The sequence below is a fragment of the Hordeum vulgare genome, chromosome 5H (genome assembly GCF_904849725.1).
Source record: "Hordeum vulgare subsp. vulgare chromosome 5H, MorexV3_pseudomolecules_assembly, whole genome shotgun sequence".
NCBI lineage: Eukaryota > Viridiplantae > Streptophyta > Magnoliopsida > Poales > Poaceae > Hordeum > Hordeum vulgare.
In genome coordinates, this window is record NC_058522.1 from 83,540,667 (window position 1) to 83,560,315 (window position 19,649).

The 19,649-nt window shown below is 46.1% G+C and overlaps 1 protein-coding gene across 2 annotated transcripts; it reads left to right on the plus strand.

Moving 5' to 3' along the window:
• The first annotated feature begins 6,794 nt into the window (after positions 1-6,794).
• On the plus strand, positions 6,795-11,160 carry LOC123451947 (coatomer subunit delta-1-like). 2 transcript variants are annotated; one of them, XM_045128515.1, is made up of 10 exons: positions 6,803-7,235; positions 7,336-7,476; positions 7,598-7,971; positions 8,776-8,839; positions 9,028-9,105; positions 9,180-9,322; positions 9,409-9,586; positions 9,689-9,941; positions 10,349-10,454; positions 10,539-11,160. In XM_045128515.1, exons 3-10 carry the CDS (start codon positions 7,759-7,761, stop codon positions 10,743-10,745), a joined length of 1,242 nt encoding a protein of 413 aa, XP_044984450.1. In that variant the 5' UTR covers positions 6,803-7,235; positions 7,336-7,476; positions 7,598-7,758; the 3' UTR covers positions 10,746-11,160. The 2 variants fall into 2 exon arrangements, with proteins under 2 accessions (XP_044984451.1, XP_044984450.1); XM_045128516.1 differs by lacking the exon at positions 10,349-10,454 and having other exon boundaries at positions 6,795-7,235.
• Positions 11,161-19,649: the final 8,489 nt, after the last annotated feature.

Genomic DNA, 19,649 nt, shown 5'->3' on the forward strand with positions numbered 1-19,649 from the left:
TCTTTCAGGTGACCAAATGAAACCATCCTATATATCAATCTTCGTTTCCGGACCATTCCGGAAACCCTCATGACATCCGTGATATAATCCAGGACTCCAAACAACCTTCGGTCACCAACACATATAACTTAACTATACTAAAACATCATTGAACCTTAAGTGTGCAGACCCTGCGGGTTCGAGAACTATGTAGACATGACCCGAGACACTCCTCGATCAATATCCAATAGCGGGACCTGGATGTCCATATTGGATCCTACATATTCTACGAAGATCTTATCAGTTGAACCTTTGTGCCAAGGATTCATATAATCCAGTATATCATTCTTTTTGTCCTTCGGTATGTTACTTGCCCGAGATCTGATCATTGGTATCCCTATACCTATTTCAATCTCGTTACCGGCAAGTCTCTTTACTCGTTTCACAATACAAGATCCCGTGACTTACACTTGAGTCACATTGCTTGCAAGGCTTGTATGTGATGTTGTATTACCAAGTGGGCCCCGAGATACCTCTCCGTCACACGGAGTGACAAATCCCAGTCTTGATCCATGCTAACTCAACGGATACCTTCGGAGATACCTGTAGAGCACATTTTTAGTCACCGAGTAACGTTGTGACATTTGATACACACAAGGTATTCCTCCGGTGTCAGTGAGTTATATGATCTCATGGTCATTGGAATGAATACATGACACGCAGAAAACAATAACAATAAAATGACACGATCACATGCTACGTTCATGGTTTGGGTCTAGTCCATCACATGATTCTCCTAATGATGTGATCCAGTTATCAAGTGACAACATTTGCATATGATCAAAAAACCTTAACCATCCTTGATCAACTGGCTAGCCAACTAGAGGCTTGCTAGGGACATTGTTTTGTCTATATATCCACACATGTATCTATGCTTTCATTCAATACAATTATAGCATGGATAATAAACGATTATCTTGAAATAGGAAATATAATAATAACTATTTTATCATGGCCTCTAGGGCATATTTCCAACAGTGAAAACACTGGTGCCATTGCTCTAGCCAAGGAACCAATGTTTCACAAGAAGACCACACACATCAAACGACGCTTCAACCTGATCCACGATTATGTTGAAGGAGAGGACGCAAATATTTGCAAAGTGCACATGGATTTGAATGTTGCAGATCCGCTGACTAAACCTCTTCCACGAGCAAAGCATGATCAACACCAGAACTGTATGGGTGTTAGATTCATTCCAATGTAAATTGCATAGCGATGTGAGACTAGATTATTGACTCTAGTGCAAGTGGGAGACTGTTGGAAATATGCCCTAGAGTAAATGGTAAAATAGTTATTATTATATTTCCTGATTCAAGATAATTGTTTATTATCCATGCTATAATTGTATTGAATGAAAAGATAAATGCATGTGTGGATGTATAGACAATACTATGTCCCTAGTAAGCCTCTAGTTGACTAGCAAGTTGATCAAAAATGGTTAAGGTTTTCTGACCATATACAAGTGTTGTTACTTGATGACTGGATCACATCATTGGGATAATGATGTGATGGACAAGACCCAAACTATAAACGTAGCATGTGATTGTGTCATTTTGTTGCTATTGTTTTCTGCGTGTCAAGTATTAATTCCTATGACCATGAGATCATGTAACTCACTGACACCGGAGGAATGCCTTGTGTGTATCAAACGTCGCAACGTTACTCGGTGACTATAAAGGTGCTCTACAGGTATCTCCGAAGGTGTCCGTTGAGTTAGCATGGATCAAGATTGGGATTTGTCACTCCGTGTGACGGAGAGGTATCTCGGGGCCCACTCGATAATACAACATCACATATAAGCCTTGCAAGCAATGTGGCTAAAGTGTTAGTCACGAGATCTTGTATTACGGAACGAGTAAAGAGACTTGATGGTAACGAGATTGAAATAGGTGTAGGGATACCGACCATCAAATCTCGGGCAAGTAACATACCAAAGGACAAAGGGAATTGTATACGGGATTATGTGAATCCTTGGCACAGAGGTTCAACCGATAAGATCTTCGTAGAATATGTAGGATCCAATATGGACATCTAGGTCCCGCTATTGGATATTGAACGGGAGTGTCTCAGGTCATGTCTGCATATTTCTCGAACCCGCAGGGTCTGCACACTTAAAGTTCGGCGACGTTTCGGTATAGTTGAGTTATAGGTGTTGGTGACCGAAGGTTTGTTCGGATTCCCAGGTGAGATCACGGACGTCATGAGGGTTTCCAGAATGGTCCAGAAATGAAGGTTGATATATAGGATTGTTTCATTTGGCTTCCACAAAGACTTCGGGCATTACCGGCAGTGTACCGGGAGTGACGAATGGGTTCTGGGTTTTTACCGGGAGGGGCCACCCACCCGGGAGAGAACCTAATAGCCCATGGGTGGCGCACCAGCCTTGGTGGGCTGGTGAGGCCAGCCCAATAAGGCTATTTCGGCCAAGAGGAAAAAATCAAAGGAGAAAAAAAGGAAAGAAGGAAAAAAAGAGGGGGTGGGAAGGAAGGAAGGTACTCCTCCCTCCAAACCGACTTGGAGGAGGATACCTCCTCCCTTCGGCCGGCGCCCTAGAGGCAAGCCCCACCCTTTGGATCCTCCTATATATACTTGAGGTTTAGGGCTTTTTGAGACACAACTTCGCCACGTGCAATCCTAAACCTCTACTTCGTAGTTCTTCCTCTAGATCGGTTTTCTGCGGAGCTCAGGCGAAGCCCTGTAGGAATAGATCATCGCCATCACCGGCGCGCCGTCATGCTGCCGGAGAAGTCATCTACTTCCCCGTCTCTCTTGCTGGATTAAGAAGGTGGAGATCGTCATCGAGCTGTACGTGTGCTGAATGCGGTGGTGCCGTCCGTTCGGTGCTAGATCGGGACGGATTGTGGGACGACAATGATTTGAATCACGAAGCTGTTCCACTACATCAACCGCATTTCTTAACGCCTCCCGCTTAGGGATCTACAAGGGTATGTGGATCCGATCTCCCTCTCGTAGATGAACATCACCATGATAGGTCTTCGTGTGCGTAGGAATTTTTTTGTTTCCCATGCAACGTTCCCCAACAGCCCAGACCCGTTTGTCGGGGTCGTTGGAAGTTAGCGTGACCGCGCCATCCACACTGCACCCCCGGTCATAATCAACCTCAACGCCACGTCGGGGTCTTGCAATGGCGGGCGCCCGTCCATCGAGATGCAAAGAAAGCAAGCCCGACCGTCGTCTACGACCACCATGTCGTCGCCCCGCGTCCTGTTCGGCGAAATGCCAACACCGACGGCAACGGTCGAGGACCCCTTTTATGGCCAGCTCATGGAGAATGTTATCTTCGAGGACTGTAGCGAGGCCTTGCAGACGGGTGGGCAGGGCTGGACCTTCGATCTGGAGGAGACCCAGAGTCAACATGGCTGCGACGAGTACATGGCCGATGAAGACTTTGAGGCCGACCATGGTGACTCGTGGCATGAAGAACATGACATATATTGCGAAGGTGATGGAGAAGAAGAGGACGGCGTTGAGATTGCGGGTGAGCCATTGTTCGTCGACGAGCTCACCTAAAGAGCGGAAGCTCAAATGAGGAAGAAGAGCATTCGTACAAGATCATATACACAAGATGAGGACAAGTTGATTTGCGAAAGTTGGAAGGAGATTGACCAAGATCATAGAGTCGATGCACAACAAAAGGGGATTATTTTTTGGACAAGAGTTCACAAAACATTCCATGAAAGAAAGTTCTTTCTGCCCCACCAATTTACGAGCGATCGTAACATCAACTCGATTCAAAAGAGGTGGTTGTTCATCTAACAAGAATGCAACGAATATTGCGCCGCACATGAGAGCGTTGAAGCACATCCCGTGAGTGGTCCTGGCATCGGGGACATGGTATGGCATCTTTTCTTTCCTTTGCTATGTGCGTGCCTTGGCCTCCTCTATGATTAATTGTGTTTGCATGTGCAATTGTTGTTGATCATGTAGGCATTTCAATCTTTGGAAGCATTCAAGGCCCGACACAACGACAAGCCATTCACTCTCACGCATTGTTGGCAAATTATCAACAAATGCCCTAAGTTCAAAGATCAATACCTTGAGATTCAAAGGAAGAGAGGCAAGAAGGCGGACGCCTTGGCCGGAGGTGGAGATGGTGAGGCGTTGAAGAGGCCGAGGGGCAAGACCAACTCCAAGGTGGACGACAAGCGTGATGCGCCATCGTATGCTTTGCATGAGACTTTGCATGTCATGATGTCTCACAAGGAAGTGATGGACGAGAAGAAGCGACAAGACAAGGAGGAGCAAATGAAGCAATACATGGAGCTGCAAACAAAGAAGCTTGAGATGGAGGAGGCGGACAAGAAGAGGAAGATCAACATGAAGGAGGCGGCCAGGCAGAGGCAACTCGACATCGAGGAGGCGGCCAGGCAGAGGCAGCTCGACATCGAGGAGGCGACCAGGCAAAGGCAACTCGGCATCGAGGCCGCCAATGCCGCAACCAAAGCAAAGGAGGTGGCGCTGGCGATCATGAGCGTGGACTTGAGCAAGATGATCGAGAAGACAAGGAGCTGGTTCGAGGCCCGATAGAAAGAGATGTTCGACACCGATGGCATGAACTAGGGCGTCATTCTTTTTTGGAGGCTGGCATGGTGAGTCGGCCGCCGGCTGTGTTACCGACGAAAAACCTATTCCTTTTTGAAGGCCGACTGTGTTGCCGACGAGGACGTGTAGGCTGGTTGTGTTGTCGATGTGATCTAGGGCCGCTTTGCATGAACTATGAGCCGTAGCTATTTGAATGGTTGTGTTTGAAAATGAGGCGGACAGGAGCGTTCCCACATTGGACGCACGACCACTGCATCCCAAAAATGATCCGGATACGACCCATCACCCGCCTCAAATGGACAGAATCCGGCCAAAACGGACATCCGGATGGGGTCGCGCGATGGAGTTGGCATTAGAGATTTGGAAGGGAGATGGGCGGGAGGTGATTGCAAATGCAAATGGAAAGATGTCAGCACGCGGGCTGGCTCCCACTTGTTTTCTCTGTCTCGGTCTTGGTACAGTCCACAGAGTGTGTCGCGTTCACACACACTGGTACAATGCTACTGAACCCCGAACCCTTGGGTCTTGCGTTTGGCAAATCCAACTGAGGCAAAATTGACAAAAATGACCCCTTGGGCGAAAGAACTCACGAAGTGAACCCTAACGCAAAATATTTCACTCGTCTGACCCTTTTGTGTGGCGCCCGACACCTAGGCGCCACGCTACACTGTGTGATGCCTAAGCCGTCGGCGCCACACGCCCCGATCACCTGGTAGAGAGGGCCCATCCCCCAGGCAGTGTGACGCCTAAGCCTCAGGCGTCGCACATTGTAATGTGTGGCACCGAACGCTTAGGCGCCACACATTGACTTATACAGTCACGGGCCAGCCCCCCTCCCCACCCCCTCCTCATTCCCCTCCCCCATCCCCCTCTCCCAGCCACGGGCCCTTCTTCAAATCCTTCTCCAAATCACCAAATCTGAAGGTTTGGACCGGACATTTGTTGTCCAATCTCTCCCCTAAGGTAATCCCCACCTATCCCCTCATTCTCATCCAAATAAAAATCTCTTGTGGTCATTTTGTTGCAAATTTGAGGAACCCGTAGTTTTTCATGAAATGTGGGATGTATATGATATTGTTGTATTTGTTTGTATGTTAGGATAAGGGGTATGATGGGGTTAGGATTAGAGTTGTTTGGATGTTTGCATTATGGTTGTTTTAGGGTTAGGCTAGGGTTAGGTTAGAGTTAGGATTATGGATGTTTGGTTGTGTTAGGGTTATGATAGGGTTAGGGCTAGTGTTATGAATGTTTGGAAGTTAGGAATAGGGTTTATTTTTAGTAAGTAGATATTGTAGTTGTATGATTGCTTATAAAAAATATTGTATGTTTTGTTGTTTAGGGATAGGAAGAACATGTGTCTGTGTTCATCACGTGGACAAGGATACCTTTTTAAAAGGCAATATTGATCCGGACCCGGATGAGCTTGACATGGTGTTCGATTTGTGTCCTAGCTATGCTCAATTGTTGGAACAAGTCCGAAAAAATTTGAATTGGATGGACCCTAGTGATGTATGGGAGGGGAATGAGGAAGGGGCTGTCCCATGGCTGTATAAATCAATGTGTGGCGCCTAAGCGTTCGGCGTCACACATTACAATGTGCGACACATGAGGCTTAGACGTCACAGTGCCTGAGGGATGGGCCCTCTCTCCGAGGTGGCTGGGCATGTGGCGCAAACGGCTTAGACGTCACACAGTATAGTGTGGCGGCTAGGTGTCAAACGTCACACAAAAGGGTCAGACGAATGAAATATTTCATGTTAGGATTCACTTCGAGTTCTTACGCCCGAGGTTTATTTTTATTAATTTTGCCGCCACCTGAAGCTGTGGAGAAGTAGTACACGCCACGGCAGGACGTTGGGGCTTCGTACATGGCGGCACGACGAGGCGTGGCCGACCTGACCAAGCACCAGTGTGCCGACTACGTTCCCGAGCCCTGTTTTGGAGTATCTGACCCGGTCTTGCGAGCACCGGACTGATACGAAAACTGTAATTAATCCGGAGAAATGCCGCGACCTGCCAGGCGATCAATGATTTTTATAACTTTCCCTCTGTATCCTGGTCGCAGTATGGAAAATTTTAAATTCCGAATCGATTCCTGACGGTACGCTCGTCTTGATCGCATCGAGCCATGAGTACAATTAGTAGTACTATTCTACACGGTCTTTGGCTCGCGTGCTCGGCGCATCTGGCCCTCTGTAAGCTCGCGAGCCAACCACCGGGTCTCCTGTCCATTCATTCATTCATCTTTTGGCTGCCAAGCTACTTTTCCTCTCCTCCTCTCAAAGTAGTATACTCCCCATCTTCTCACCCTCCTCGTGAGCTCCGGCGATCTCCAGCCCATATTCACGGCCGTGGTGGCCGTGAATGATGGCATATGCATGCCCATGTGTCGTGGAGGGTGAGAAAAGGGCTGTTCTCGGCACCTCCTTTCATGCGGCCAACTCCAGCGAGCCGTCGTTCATGGACGGCGAGGTGGCCGTTAGGGAGTTCGAGGCGCATGCCCTTGTGGGACTACGGCGGTCCAGGACGTCCCTGGACGAGGGCGTAACAACTCGACACACAACAACATAGATCGGTGGATACAAGCGTTCATGGGATGGGCGCGTTCCAGGCTATGAATCCTCAAGCAGGTACTCACAGTTCATGGTTTAGAGTAAGATCCTTTACAAGTTTTTTTTTTTTGGGTTCGCGTTCTGCTCTATGTCGATCTGATTCACCTTTGCTCTCCAGACGCAGATCTGAGCCGTACTAAGTCAAACCTCGACTGGAAGTCAGATCGCCAACGCACACGCTGCTTCAGGTAGCTTGAGAAGAAGACGTGCAACTTCAGTGCATAGAGGAGCTGCACGGCTGTTCCTGTTCTCATTTCAGGTTTGATTTTCGATTCCTTGAGTTTCTTCGGATCGTCGTTTCGATTCTTCGTTATTTTGGTTGATTGATGGTGATGATTATGATTCGGGATTAAAGTTAATTCGACCTTCTTTTTTTGCAGATGACCGTGGGCGTTTCCGTAGATTAACACAATCCTACGGGCGCACGAGTTCTCCAAAGCCGAAACAAAGCAAAAAAGAAAAGAAAAAAGGAACCCCAGAATGCCAGTCTACAAAAGGGCTCCTTCACGGAGTCACTGGGTGGAATTACGTACTGGGCCTCATGAATGTACATGGGCTCGTTTCCTCCAAATGGCCCAACCTCGCATCATCGTGCACGGGACAAATAGGAGGATCCAGTGTTGACAGACTCGAGGTCGAGGGGAACTCGAGGCTGAGACGACGACGGCAGGACGAGAGTCGACTCCACCTCTACGCGCCGCCGCCTCCTCCACGTGCTGGCCCCCCTCCAGGCGCCGCCGCCTCCAGGAGTAAGGTAGTTCCTCGCCGCCCCTGCTCTCCTCTCCCGTCCACTGCCGGGCTCGCCCCTCCCCTTGCTGGGCTCGTCTACGTGGTCCCTTGAAAACCTAGTTATGCCATGGCACGCATCTGTGGGTTGCTGGGTTCTTCCCCTACCTCCTCCTGCCGCATCTTGTCTCGAATCGTATAGTTCATGGTTCACCTTGCAAAATGAGAATGGAGCACCCCCTCCTCCCTGGAATCTGGAGGAAGCATGATGCGGTTGTTAGATCTGATTGTGTTAGTTTGTTTGATCCGACCTGTTTTGCACTGATCTGTGCTAGTTCAGCTAGTTGTGCAGTTCTGGGCCACTTCAGCTCAACAGACAAAGTATTTTGCAACTGGTTCAATAATACCTCCTTACTGCTTGTTATAATTATTTTTTATTCAAATGTGTGTGCTATTAGATTAGAAATATTGATGCATTTATGCTATGATCACGCCTCTTGGTTATTGGTTAATCATTCATTGTAACCTGGCTGTCGATTTGATATCTGGCATAAGGTTGACCTTGCAGCAGGGTGATGAATGTTCTCTTCGTAATGAAGCCAACATTTCACCTAATGAAGCATATCGTTTTCACCTTTCATCATTTATAATAAAATGTGCCACTCCACATAGTTTTGTTCGAGTGGATCGATTTGAAACCTCCCATAAGGTTGACCTGATGGCAGGGGGATTAATGCTGTCTTTGAAAATGGAGCCTGCTTTTCACATAGTCCTATCGTTTAATAATACGTCTTTGATTGTCACTGTTACCATGCGGTCTCCTTCAATGCAGATGACAGGTTGCAGCTTAAGTCAAGTAGAGAAGGAGATGGAAGGCATCAACTCACAGCCAAAAGGTAATCAGATTGGGTTACTCTTCTGAAAATTAAATGGCTCTTCAATCCAAGTCTGAGCAAGTTGTATTAACTTGATATATGCCATAAGGTTGACCTTGCAGCAGGATGATGAATGTTCTCTTTGTAACGAAGCCTATTGTTTCCTCCTTCAATGTGTAATAACATTTGTTTGATTTTCATTGTTGCAGTGTTGTCTCCTTCAATGGAGATGGCTGTCTATAACTCGAGTAAACTACAAATGGAGGTGAAGGGCGAAAAGCCCAAAGGTAATCAGATCATTTCTTTTCTAGATGTGTTAGGTTAGTCAGTCCAAGTCTGAGCAAGCCGTGTTCTTATGTAGAACACGATATTATCAAAATCTCCCTTGACGAAGAAATGGAAGTTGAATTTCAAGGTTTTACTGGTATAGTCATTGGTTTGCATCTTAGCAGCAAGATGGCAGTGAGCTTCCCACCAAACTCTGATCGTTTCGTGCAGTTTGAGGTATGCTCTTAATGCTGCCCTATGTGCATGCAAATATTCACCTGTGCTAAGTTATCAGTTTTCACTTACGTTGATTTATTTTACAGCTGAGGAAGATATTTGACCTTGAACTCAATTCACACCCCTACATCGACAAAGATCTCTTGAGGACCCTGTGGCATGTAAAGCCTAAGTCCACAGAGGAACCCTTCCGCACTGGACCAGATGACATTCTGAAATGGAATCAGTCTGTATTTGTTTACCCTCCCGCTCCCATGTTAAAAGGTGTCAATTCTAACTGTTTTTGTGTGTTGTTGCTATCTTTTAATACGTGCATCCTCTTTGTCAGAGGATTATTATTGATTCTCGTCGTTCTATTTTCTATAGTTACAGCGGATGCAAATCCAAGTGTCAAAGAGTCTGAAGGTCTTGTCTTCAGTGTCCTTGGTGTACCCTACACATACACAGGGCAATCCCCTTTGCAGGACTTGGTGATAACTGTTCCACTTCCTCGCGTTGATGAGTCCGGCCAGCCAAGGCGTGTGGTTAAAACTTACATTTGGCACAATGTTGGAACGCACGTTGAGAGGGCTGACTCGATAGAATGGCACCTTGGCTCCATTAATGACAGCAATCACAGGTAAACATCACACCTATCCAAACTGTTTCTTCTGAATGTTTTCTTCACTAGCAGCAGTTTGGCATGCCCCTGAGATAGGTGTTTCTTGTGTCGTGTAATTTTCTTGATACCTTTTATGATCAACTTGAGAACTTTTGATGCTCCCCTGTATGGGTGTTGATGTGAGTGTGCTTTTTGTCTATTCCCCTGTAAGGTAGCACTACACTATAAATCTTCCTGAACCACTTGTTTTAAATAGTATATAGATGTCATTAACTGGAGTTATTTATTGATTAATAATTCATATAACTAAAATTTTGTTTTTTATTAGCTAAAAAAATGATGGTTAGGGGTGACCTGACTGCCCACTTGTTTCCTAATGATGGATAGGGTGACCTGATGGTCCCACTTTGTTTTCTTATGTCTAGAGGTGATCTGAGCGTGAATTACTATCACAATGGTGGGACTTATGATATGTCGCAATTTTTCCCAGTCAATGCCAGTTTCTCTTATACCAACTGCCGTGCCTTAGAGGTGATATTCCTTCTTTTTTTAGAATTGTAATGGTTGATCCTCATTCAAGTCACTCATTAAGTTATTGAAAAGAATGGTCTACAGGTTGTAAGAGCAAGGGGAGCTGAAGGCCTGCTTGACTTTGTGATGAGCAAAACCGGCCATGGACGCTGCACTGTGTTCGATCCTCGCGTGATGCAGCACCGTGCTGCTGAGGCAAAACAACGGGCTGCTGAGGCAGAAGCTGCTGCTTTAGCTTGGCAGCAACTGCCGTGGGATAATGAAGGTGGAAATGTCTGGGAAGTGTATTGATCAGATTGTTGTGATCATGGTTTTTGCACTTTTGCCTCTCAAACCTTCACGCCTTGCCCGGCAAGAACTCCCTTGAAGATGAAGATGGAAACTTCTGGGATGTATATTGATCAGATTGTTGTGATCATGTTTTTTGCACTTTTGCCTCTCAAACCTTCATGCTCTGCCTGGCAAGAACTTCCTTGAAGTTGAAGATGGAAACTTTGTTCACCTATGATGACTCACTACTTGTATTGCGATGTCTTCATTTCCCGTTAAGCTGTCATTTTGTCGTTTGGATATGTAGTGCTAGACTACTTTGCATTTACGTTAGGCAGGTGCTCGGTTGTCCTTGACGTGCAATGTAAGGTATTTGTAGCACTTGGTTTCGATTCTGTAATACAGAATGGGCGCGTGGATGCCCTTTTCTTCTTAACAGCGGTGTACCTCATTACAGTTCTTCAAATTCGTACATTGTCATGCAATGTAAATAAGCACAGTACTTCATCTAGATTAGATTACACATGTACCCCCTCCGTTCTTAAATAGTCTTAGGCCCTCCTTTGCTTGGTATCGGTGTATTCCAATACAAATATGGAGGTATTTTATCTACCGGCTGGAAGCAAAATGACGGCCCGACGCGTGTATTGTTTACAGTTGTATTGCTAATGAAAACGACAATTCAATCATGGCCTCATAGTTGATTCATAGTTGATTTTCGTCGATGGATGTAGGTGTATGACGCTGTGAAATGCCAATCGTGACCTTAAAAGATTTCAATATGAGTTTTATATTGATGTGTATAGATGGCCTTTTGTAACATTGTCATAGTTTAGTTTTCTACGAATATGCTAAAGTTACCGTATCTATTCATTGATATAACGGGAGATGAAAAGTTGAAAATATAGGTATGAAATCATCTAAGCCCAAACGTATTAAGACGAAGGGATCATGTGAGCGTGCATGCAAATAGAGGGGTTGTATGTCTTCAAAGAAGAAAAAGTATATTGGACTTTACTGAAGTAAATATTTCAACATAGTAGTTCAACCGTATTCATACATGTGCATCCAACAAAGATGTACTTAGCATGACATGTCCAGAAACCGAAGAATTTTTATCATGTATTATTTTGGCGAAGCACATCCTTCATTTTTTGGAGCGGACACACCACATTTTTTCTAAATGTGCACATTCTCCATTTTATTCCTAGATCCGCGAGTGACATTTGATGTCATACGTCGTATTGAGAGCTTTTTAGACACACACATCATTAATATTTAGCCAAGAATATCATTGCACCATGGTGCATCACTTGAATGCATATAATACATAGCTATGTCAATATACATACGTACAATGTACGCTTCGCTAGCTTTCCTGATGCATTCCCTTATTGCTATCACCTAGATCATGTTGATTTGGCGTTGTCGCACGATAGTTTTTTCATATTGCTCAAGCCGCTATTTTTCAGTTGAATTGAGTTCCGCTGATTTTCGTGCACGTCTTCCTTTAGTGGTATTCGAAGAACTTGCTTATTATCAGGCATGCAAATAAAAAATGGTCAATTTTGATATAAAATAGTAGGTCTATTAATTAAGCAAGGACCCGTTTCCAACAAAAGAACATCTTGTAGGTCAGTTGGCTGTTGTCATCGGAATTCAATAGGAGATCTTGAGATAGGTATTGCGTGTTCAGTAATGAGAAAATGAAGGATTTTTTAAAAAAAATTATGACGAACTGATAATATCTATTTTTTTATTAGTATATGTATAGGTATAGATGTCGCTGTTTTAGTATTATATTTGTACTAACTTATAATAATACATTTATTTTGAAAAGAAAAAAGTAGTCCATTTCCAAAACTTTGAAAGGACCTATAGAACGAAGCTAATAGGATATAGCATAGGAATGGTTCGTCGTACATAATACTTACCCTATAGGGAACGGGAAAGTTTACCCACGACAATCTATACCTAATAATAAAGCGGCTATTGCTTTCGTTGAAAAACCCACCGCGACATTTTTATAAAAAAAGCTTCGTCCCGTTCTGTTTTTTTCTTTAACTTATTGTAGGTGATTTTTTTAGATACATGAGGTGGTACTAATCTGTGGATGTTTTTCGTCTGTCATCCCTACATGGCCGAACTGGGCCTGGTTCATGCTTTATTACTGTCTAGCAGCAAAAAAATTATCTGCAAATAATAGTTGGAGTATTGTATTTGGCAGTCGAACTCAAGACCTCAACCCTCATAGGAAACGCAACAGCCATCTGACCCAGCTTCCAACTTCGCTACAGGACCCGTTTCCAACAAAAGAACATCTTGTAGGTCAGTTGGCTGTTGTCATCGGAATTCAATAGGAGATCTTGAGATAGGTATTGCGTGTTCAGTAATGAGAAAATGAAGGATTTAAAAAAAAATGTATGACGACCTAATAATATCTATTTTTTATCAGTATATGTATAGGTATAGATGTGACTGTTTTAGTATTATATTTGTACTAACTTATAATAATACATTTATTTTGAAAATAAAAAAGTAGTCCATATCCAAAACTTTGAAAGGACCTATAGAACGAAGCTAATAGGATATAGCATAGGAATGGTTTGTCGTACATAATACTTACCCTATGGGGAACGGAAAAGTTTACCCACGGCAATTTATACCTAATAATAAAGCGGCTATTGCTTCCGTTGAAAAACCCACCGCGGTATTTTTATAAAAAAAACTTCGTCCCGTTTTGTTTTTTTCTTTGACTTATTATAGGTGATTTTTTTAGATACATGAGGTGGTACTAATCTGTGGATGTTTTTCGTCCGTCGTCCCTACATGAGCCGAACTGGGCCTGGTTCATGCTTTATTACTGTCCAGCAGCAAAAAAATTATCTGCAAATAATAGTTGGAGTATTGTATTTGGCAGTCGAACTCAAAACCTCAACCCTCATACGGAACGCAACAGCCAGCTAACCCAGCTTCCAACTTCGCTACATGATGTGGTTAGTCCCACCTCGATTCTGTAGACTTAATCCCACCAATTAAAATACATTCAGAACTTACCTAGAATATCGACAAGTCACCACGAGAACCAAGAAATAAAAAAGCGAGAAGAAAGACTCGATGAAGGAGGCTAATTAAATAAGATGGAGGAGGGATATACGCTCATGTTGATTATTAGTTTCCTAATTAAATGGGATTAGTGAGGAAGAAGGAAGACTCTATACAAGAGGCTAAATAAATGAGAAGAATAAAGGGACATGCACTCTGATTGGCTGAATAAATGAGAAGAATGCCACTCTGATTGGCTTCCTAATTGAACGGGGTTGAGAAGGGACATGCACTCTCGTTGGCTGTTGGCTTCCTAATGACTTTCAGTTCTAAAAATTTGTTGAGCTATCAATGAAAGCTGCAACCTCAAAATTTCATGTCAGTTCTACTTTAGATGAAACACCACTTCTATTTCTACAATGTTGCCTTCTTACTATTTGAAAAATAAACTATTGTACTTTATAGAACTGAATCATGTGTGCAATAATGGTTGTTGACTAGCAAATTTTTGTAAAGGCTTTCCAAAAAAGTAAATTCATTCTTTGAACCATAATTGAGAAGATTATGTAAGAGAGGGTCATTAGCAATTGTTGCGATACACTTAGAGTCGTTGCTCGCTTTCACTCCGTCGCGAAGCACGAACGTATATATTTGGAAGAAGGAGAGCATTACCATTCAACTGACTAAAAGATTAACCTATTAATTTATTTTCAAGTGGAATTACCCGGTTAGTATTTAATAAATAACTTTAAACTAGCTATTATTTTTAAAATGTACTGTCATCTTGAAATACTAGAGGATGTGTATTGGGGTCTCGAGTCATGTTTATTGGGCTGGGGTATGTGATATTTTTTTTTCTTCTGTTGCAAAGCACGGGCATATTTGCTATAGCTGATAATATTGTTAGCCCGTTGCAACGCACGGGAATTTGTACTAGTACTTACCTATGGGGTAAGAGCAACACGAGCCGTTTGTCCTCCCAACGCATCCGGCGAATCCTTTTGGCGTTGCACCGATGCTTTTTTTGTCTTGGGGATAAACGAGTTTCTAACCACGCCTCTAGGTTTCGGGTCCCAGACGTCAATTAATTCAAACTTGTCTGTCCCACTGTTAAAAAGACGTCACTAGTTCGGTGAACATCATGTCGCAAGTCGGCGCCATCAAACACACCCAATAGTTCGACGATCAAAAGGAAGGGATCATAGACATGAAATGAATCAAATGGCCGGCTTGGCGTAGTGCGGCTCCTCTGCCGCGCGAGTGGCCGGGGTCGGGCTCGGCGTCGTTGTAGTCGGGCTCGTCGGCAGCATAGTCGAGCTCGTCAACGGCGTGGTTTGTGTGCTCGGTCTGGGCGTCGTCGTTGGTGTTGCCGTCATGGTCGTCGCCGACACGGGCATCTCGTTTAAGATGAGGCCACGCTTCGCGAGGTACCACGCCTTCACTTGCTCGTCCATTGTCGATATGTCTGTCGTCATCAAGAACGCCAGGTCGGTATTCCTCCTCTTTGCGGCGACGTTGGTCCTCAGAAGGTCGAGCTTGACATCCTACTTCATCATCAACGTCGACCACCGCGCATCGGATTTTTTCTTGCTCTTGGCGGCGTTGTTCTTGACGTCGGTGATGCTTCGCTCGATCGAAGATTGCAGCCATTCGGAAGTGGGCGCCGCGTCCCTCGCCGCCCTAGCTTTTTTGGTGCCACCGGGCGCCCTTCTACCGCAGCCAGGGCAGACACGTCCGGGTTGTAGGTCTCCTTGGCCTTGGCGAGAGCGAGCCGAACTTCCCTTCACTTCTGGCACGACTCGATCCTGGAGAACACGTGAAGGAACTTGAACTCTTGGTCATTGTTGTCTTGGCGATACATGGCGAACATCCGAACCATCTGCACAACCGTGGAAAAAACGGATTGGCAAAGTACACGGTGACACGATGAACTTGGTCGACGAACTATGTCCATACCCGACCCTCGACGTTGGCGCCGCCTTCCGGGCGAGCAGCGACCTCCTCGATGTTCCCATGCCACTTGTTGCATGCCGTCTGGATCATCGCCGACTGGTTCGTCATGGCCTTGTAGTCGCGGTCCATGTGGATGTTGGCGAAGTCGGGGTCGACCAACTTGCGTTCATCGAACACCGTCTTGATTCTCCTCCAATATGTGTCGGTGTTCTGATTCGCGTCGGTGATAGGGTCGATGCTGACTATCTTCCACGCTTCGGCAAGGCAGTTGTCTTCCTTGGACGTCCAGTTGATGCGGGGTTCAGATGGCTTGGTGTTCGATGCCCGTTTCTTCTTTACCGCTTTCAGCACTGGTTATGGTTCCACCTTCGCCTGCTCTTCCTTCCCCCTCCCCCTAGGCATCGTCGAGCTCCTCGTCCATGTCACCGGCGGTGTCCATCATTTGATCTTGCATGTCGAACCCCGAGTAGGACGCGATGGCGACGGAGCCGCTTGTGATGATCTTGTCCATGTTGGCGTCGGTGTGGTTAAACTGCAACGCCGAGCCAGACACGAAGGGAAGGGCACCGCGACGCAGAGGCGATGCAGGCGAGGCTAAGGAGTACGCCGACGGCGAGTATCTGTACTGGGTGTTGAAGCCAGTGTTGAACGCAGGGGAGGGAGTGCGCGGGTCATGGATGAAGCCGATGGGGGGGACACTATGGCGCACCATGCAGGAAGGTGGTGTTGAGGTTGAAACCGCCATGCACATCGCTGTTGGAGTAGCCAGGCAAGGTTGTGTACCCCCAGGGCGGTAGCAGTGGCGAGAGGTTGGTCGGTGACGCGACGCTCTGTTGGTGGCTCCATTCGGCTTGCGGGTTGCGGCCGGGCGGATTCATCATTCCCACCCGAGACGTCTCTCCGTGATCGACCGCCGCTGCTATCGCCGCGTCCCTAACCCTCTTGGTGTCGAGCCTTCTTCCCCGGTCGGTTGTGATCGTCTCCCCGCACTGGACATATGCCCTGCACACGGCATCCGACATGCCCGTCGGCCTAGCCATCGGCGCCCTCGGCTTCCTCTGCTTCGGTCGGGTGTAATCGGCAATGACAGCGGGGTGAGGGGCGGTATACTTCTTCGGTGGCATGGCGCCGAACGACGGGAGCGGGAGGAGAATGGCGGGACCGGCGGGGGGAGAAGGGGAAGCAATGAGGAAAATGAAAAAGGGGAGAAAACGACGGGAATAGGCCCGTCTGTCATCGACATCGAGGACCCACTCGACTTTTCACTTTGGCCGGCGCCCCCAGGCGCCCCCCCGTGGAGCTGGGTTAGGCTCGCGTTCACGGGCTGTTATTTTGGCCCAAACCGTCACTAAACGAGGAGTTGGGGACGTGGCTGGACCGATTTTTCGCCGTCAACACTAAAAAGATGCCCTGGAGGGGGGCTGTTGGGGGAGGGGGAGAGAATGGAGATGCTTTAAGTATTTATTTGTTGAACTTTGTAATACAAAGCGGGAGAAACCCTTTTTCATCAATACTTACCTATGGGGATCGGGAAAGTTCACCCACATGTCCTTGCTATGCTTGTTTCCGGGAGAAGAAGGCATGCGTGGCCCAGGATTGTTGCTTCTGCTACATGTGGGCAGATGTGTATTCGGAGTTAGATGGATGAACTCATAGTATATTCATTGATGTACATCACAACTGCTTATATAGCAGGTTACACGAGGGGTGAGGAGCTACCGTTTACAACAAAACTGAAGATAGCGATGGGAGCGAGTCTATGTGGGCGAGGCCTACGCATGCGGGAGCGTGGGCTCCGTGGCCCGCGCATGCGGGAGAGTGGGCGCCGTGGGACTCAGTACCTTCTGTTGCACGTGCGGGTGAGGGTGCATGGCACGTTTCCAACACCCCCCACAGCCGAAGCGCGGTGCTCGCCGACGTTGAGGCTGGACCGGAAATCGTCGAACACGCTCGTGGGGTGTCCCTTGGTGAAGATGTCGGCGAATTGCGACGTGGTCGGGACATGCACGACGTGCATCTCACCAAGAGAGACGTGCTCGCGGATGAAGTGCAGTTAGATCTCGATGTGCTTCGTCCACTGGTGCTGCACGGGATTGCTCGACTTGTACATGGCGCTGACGTTGTCGCAGTAGACGATGGTGGCTCGGTCAGGTGGGTGCTACGTCGTCAGAAACCTTGTGTCGTCTCTTGAGATTGCATTGGTTTTTCCCTTGAAGAGGAAAGGGTGATGCAACACAAGAGTAGTATGTATTTCCCTCAGTTTGAGAACCAAGGTATCAATCCAGTAGGAGAATCGCGTCAAGTCCAAAGTACCTGCACAAACACAAAAGAGCTTGCACCCAACGCTATAAAGGGGTTGTCAATCCCTTCAAGATTGATTGCAAAGTGAGATATGAAGGCGAAAAGTGCAACGAAGTAAAAGAGTAAGGCTGAAAATATGGTGTGAAGTAGACCCCGGGGCCATAGTGTTCACTAGAGGCTTCTCTCAAAATAGCAAATATTACGGTGGGTGAACAAATTACTGTCGAGCAATTGATAGAACCGCGCAAAGTCATGACGATATCTAAGGCAATGATCATACATATAGGCATCACGTCCGAGACAAGTAGACCGATACTTTATGCATCTACTACTATTACTCCACACATCGACCACTATCCAGCATGCATCTAGTGTATTGAGTTCATGACGAACAGAGTAACGCCTTAAGCAAGATGACATGATGTAGAGGGATAAACTCAAACCAATGATCAAAACCCCATCTTTTTACCCTTGATGGCAACAACACGATGCGTGCCTCGCTAGACCTTCTGTCACTAGGTGAGGTAACCACACGGTATGAACCCAAAACCAAGCACTTCTCCCATTGCAAGAATCATAGATCAAGTTGGCCAAACAAAACCCACAACTCAAAGAGAATTACAAGGATATGAAATCATGCATATGAGAGATCAGAAGAAACTCACATAAGATTCATAGATAATCTGATCATAAATCCACAATTCATCGGATCTCGACAAACACACCGCAAAAGAAGATTACATTGGATAGATCTCCATGAAGATCATGGAGAACTTTGTATTGAAGATCCAAGAGAGAGAAGAAGCCATCTAGCTACTAGCTGTGGACCCGTAGGTCTATGGTGAACTACTCATGCATCATCGGAGAGGTCATGGTGTTGATGAAGAAGCCCTCCGTATCCGAATCACCCCTCCGGCTGGGCACCAGAACGTGCCCCAGATGGGATCTTGCGGAGACAGAAGCTTGCGGCGACGGAAAAGTACTTTTGATGATCTCCTGATTTTTTCTGGAATTTTTGGGAATATATAGGCGAAAGACCTAGGGCAGAGGTGGCCCAGGGAGCCCACAAGCCTGGGAGGCGCCCCCCCGTGGCCACGGCTGGCGGGCTTGTGGGGTCCCTGGTGGCCCCCTGCCTTGGTTCTCAAGTTCCCCGATCTTCTTCTGTTTCGGAAAAAAATCTTTTTGGAAGTTTCGTTCCGTTTGGACTCTATTTAAAATTCTCCTCTGAAAAGGGTCAAAAACATGGAAAAAACTGGAACTGGCACTTGGCACTGAGTTAATAAGTTAGTCTCAAAAAGGATATAAAAGGCATACAAAACATCCAAAGTTTGACAAGATAATAGCATGAAACCATAAAAAATTATAGATACGTTGAAGACGTATCAAGCATCCTCAAGCTTAACTCCTGCTCGTCCTCGAGTAGGGAAGTGATAAAGACTGAATTTTTGATGTGGAATGCTACCTAGCATAGTTGTCCTTTGTAACTTCTTTCATGTGACATGAATGTTTAGATCCGTAAGATTCAAACAATAGTTTGCTATTGACATGAAAACAATAATACTTCAAGCAAACTAGCAAGGTAATCATGAACTCTCAAAATAACAAGGCCAAAGAAAGTTATCCCTA